Source organism: Sprattus sprattus (assembly GCF_963457725.1).
Source record: "Sprattus sprattus genome assembly, chromosome: 1".
NCBI lineage: Eukaryota > Metazoa > Chordata > Actinopteri > Clupeiformes > Clupeidae > Sprattus > Sprattus sprattus.
In genome coordinates, this window is record NC_137920.1 from 53,389,857 (window position 1) to 53,393,042 (window position 3,186).

Genomic DNA, 3,186 nt, shown 5'->3' on the forward strand with positions numbered 1-3,186 from the left:
GCACCAACACATCTCACAGTAATAACAAAACATTTTTCTCTTTATATTTCTTCTGTGAGCCCGTAACGTAGCCACCTTTTCAACTGTGAAATGAGACATCAAAAGATTGTTCTCAATTTATTGTAACCAGACGTTCATACACATACGTAGCCTTCCTCCCAAACTTCTACAAGTTTTTGTTCAGCTCAGCCCAACCTTTGCTGGCACATTATTGGAAATTAATTGAGACTTTGTGCATGATATAATGGGCTAACGATTCCCACAAGCTTCCCTTTTATGTTTTGTTGAAATAACTTGATGTGTTGTGTCTGTTTAGGTACAATGCAATGCAAGAGTTTTCCGATGCGGATTACAATCACCGACAACAGCACGGCGCCGATCGAAATGCTCTCACAAAAGTTTCTTCTCGAAAGGAAGGGGGATGTATGTGATGTCATTTTGCGCCAGATTGTGGACGTGTGATGAAAATTGTTAATTTCGATGACAATGACATGCCAGACTGTTGCCATTGTTAGGATCAGACATCAGGAGGTGGGGGCAAGAGTTTGGAGGATTTAGAGGGTTAACAACAACAGATCAGGTCTTGCTAAATAAGAATACAATAAAAATATGCTTTTGAGAATAAATACAAACAATAGTGTAAATCGTTTAAATCATGTCACTCTTAATGTTCATGTGTGTTTGTGTGGAGGAGGATGTGGTGGGGTAAGATATTTTTTTTCATGACTTTTTGCTTAAACCCTGACACTATCTTTACTCACCAAGGCCCCCTCCCCCTACAACAGGCACCCTCTTCCCTCTCTTTCTTTCCACCGTTTTGATGAACGGACGAGGGGATGCGGCACGTGTGTGCTGAATGAAGTCCCCCAGGGGAAGGCTGAATAAAAGCTGGATAAGGCTGGAGTGTGGCATGGTGTAATCTGCATAATGGCGAGGGACCGTCAAGGACGGGGCAAGTGGCCTAGGAGTGGTATGGTAAAAAGAGGAGGGCGGGGGAGAGGGTGGGGTGTGACATCTGCCACTCCACTCATCTGAGACCCCGGGTGGATCATGTTGCCGGGCCTCACTATTGATGCCTGGACTGGGGCCATCTGCGTCCTAACCGATGCACAATGCATGTTCAGGGGCTTTAAAAGGACGAGTCGAGCGACAGGTTTTCAGTCTCAGTAATCCCGTCAGAGTGTTCGGGACACAACTCCTTTCTCTTTCCTTTGGAGACACAGCATTTGAACTCAAGGCGTAAACAAACTTGTTGGAATCCCGACCTTCATCATGCCAAAGGGGTTTCTCGTAAAACGGTCCAAAAGGGCAGGCGCTGTCTCATACAGAATTCGTGACGACTCCGAACCAGCTCAAAGTCTCCCCTCAGTTGCTGGGTTTCCGACATATCATCTCTTTAGGGACAATGTGCAGACGTCCAGCTTCGCGCAAAGAACACCAAACAGGGTTTACTTCGGAGGGATGCCTGAATCATTTTATGGGCCATCTCTAAGCCCAACTCGACCAGACAGCGCGGAGTACAATAATCAGTACCCTAAAAGCGCGGAGCCTCAGCGCAGCACTGTCTCTCAATCGTTGGCAGAGATTTTTCCCGAACCGATTCTGGGAAGCTTTGCTCTAAATGGGTCGCCGGCGACACCCTCCCTACCCGAGATGACTTCCAAATTGGACTCTATTTGTAAAGAAGAGGCACGAGCTGCGGCGAAGAGACTTGCCCCGATCAGAGCGAAAAATCAAGCCAGCGCCAAAAAGCGCAAATCCACCAGTTCCGCACACCAAGAGAAACGGCCTGTCAGCCGGGACGAGGTCACCAAGTCGCCTGTACTAGGCCTGCGTATCACGGAGGATCTAGATGAAGACTCAAAAAAGAGCTCAAGCACAGGCAGTCCATTGGGTGGGTTTATTTGTCAGCTCTGCAAAGAAAGTTACTTAGACCCACTCAGCTTGGCTCACCACAAGTGTTGCCGCATTGTGCGAGTCGAGTATCGCTGCACCGAGTGTGACAAAGTTTTCAGCTGCCCAGCTAATCTCGCTTCACACAGGCGCTGGCACAAACCCAGGAGCGCACAAGGGGAAAGTGTCTCCCAGTCCCCACAACGAGAAGAGAACAAATCCTCACCGACAGCATCCAGCCATGTGTCGAACTCCCGAGAAACCGTCACGCCGCCACCCCACTCCTCAGACTCGGCTTCAGATGATGAAACGCCCTTTAACTGCCCTTTGTGCGCAAAGAAGTTCAGACGACAGGCATACCTCAGAAAACACCTGGCTCTCCACAGCAGAAAAGCAAGTGGCCTGCTACAGAGCCAGCATTCCCCCGACGCCACCGTGACAGCACAAAATCCCAGCGGTAAGGAAGAGAGAGACACACAAGACGGTTCTGTTCAAAACTCAACGAACGACAAAATGTCTGCGCAGGAAGGCGATGTGTATCACTGTAGATTTTGTGGAGACAATTTCTTTTCGTCTCCTGGGTTTACAAGACACATCAACAAGTATCACCCCACGGAGAACAGACAGGTGATATTTTTCCCCCGGACAGTTTGAACCCAAAAGGATGGCGGATTTGTCCTGTTTGAATATCTTTTATATATTTTTTATAAATGTTTTTTTTTTTACTGAAATATTTTAATAAGATAATCTCGACCCCAAATTGCATTAACCCATATTTTGTAAATGTTTGTGTCTGTGTAAGAAATATTTATTTATTTATTTATTTATGTATTAATTATTTATATATTATTATTTATTTCATTAATTGTATTTATTGTTTTGCATGATTTGTGTCCATTTATATTGTGAAGAATTGTACGTGATCTGAATCAACCAGTCACAGTTTTTTGTGAATCAAAAACATAAGGGCTACAACGTCTTTAATAATATTTTTCTAAATATCAGTGTTCAATAAAATCAGTTGAAGTTTCAATCGCTTCTGTGGTTCTTTCCAAAGTTCCAAGGACCACACCAATGTGATGGTCTAACTTCAGATTTTCTATCCACTCAAATATTTCAATTTATTCCATAGGATTAGGCCTTTACATGAGATGGACATTTAATGACCACATTGCACTTTTTAGTGCTCAGTTTAGCATTGGCGCTCAGAAAAGCATCCTTATCTCTTATCCGGCATATATCCATTCGAAATGTTTTTCATTAACTTATTGCAGGACCAGGCGTGTGCCTAGA

At 44.8% G+C, this 3,186-nt stretch overlaps 1 protein-coding gene across 1 annotated transcript; it reads left to right on the top strand.

Annotated features, from left to right (window-relative positions):
• Positions 1–1,272: 1,272 nt before the first annotated feature.
• On the top strand, positions 1,273–2,547 carry LOC308362549 (insulinoma-associated protein 1a-like; the record flags this gene model as incomplete). Its single annotated transcript, XM_080835256.1, has 1 exon — positions 1,273–2,547. The coding sequence occupies one exon, from the start codon at positions 1,273–1,275 to the stop codon at positions 2,545–2,547; it is 1,275 nt and encodes a 424-aa protein (XP_080691382.1).
• Positions 2,548–3,186: the final 639 nt, after the last annotated feature.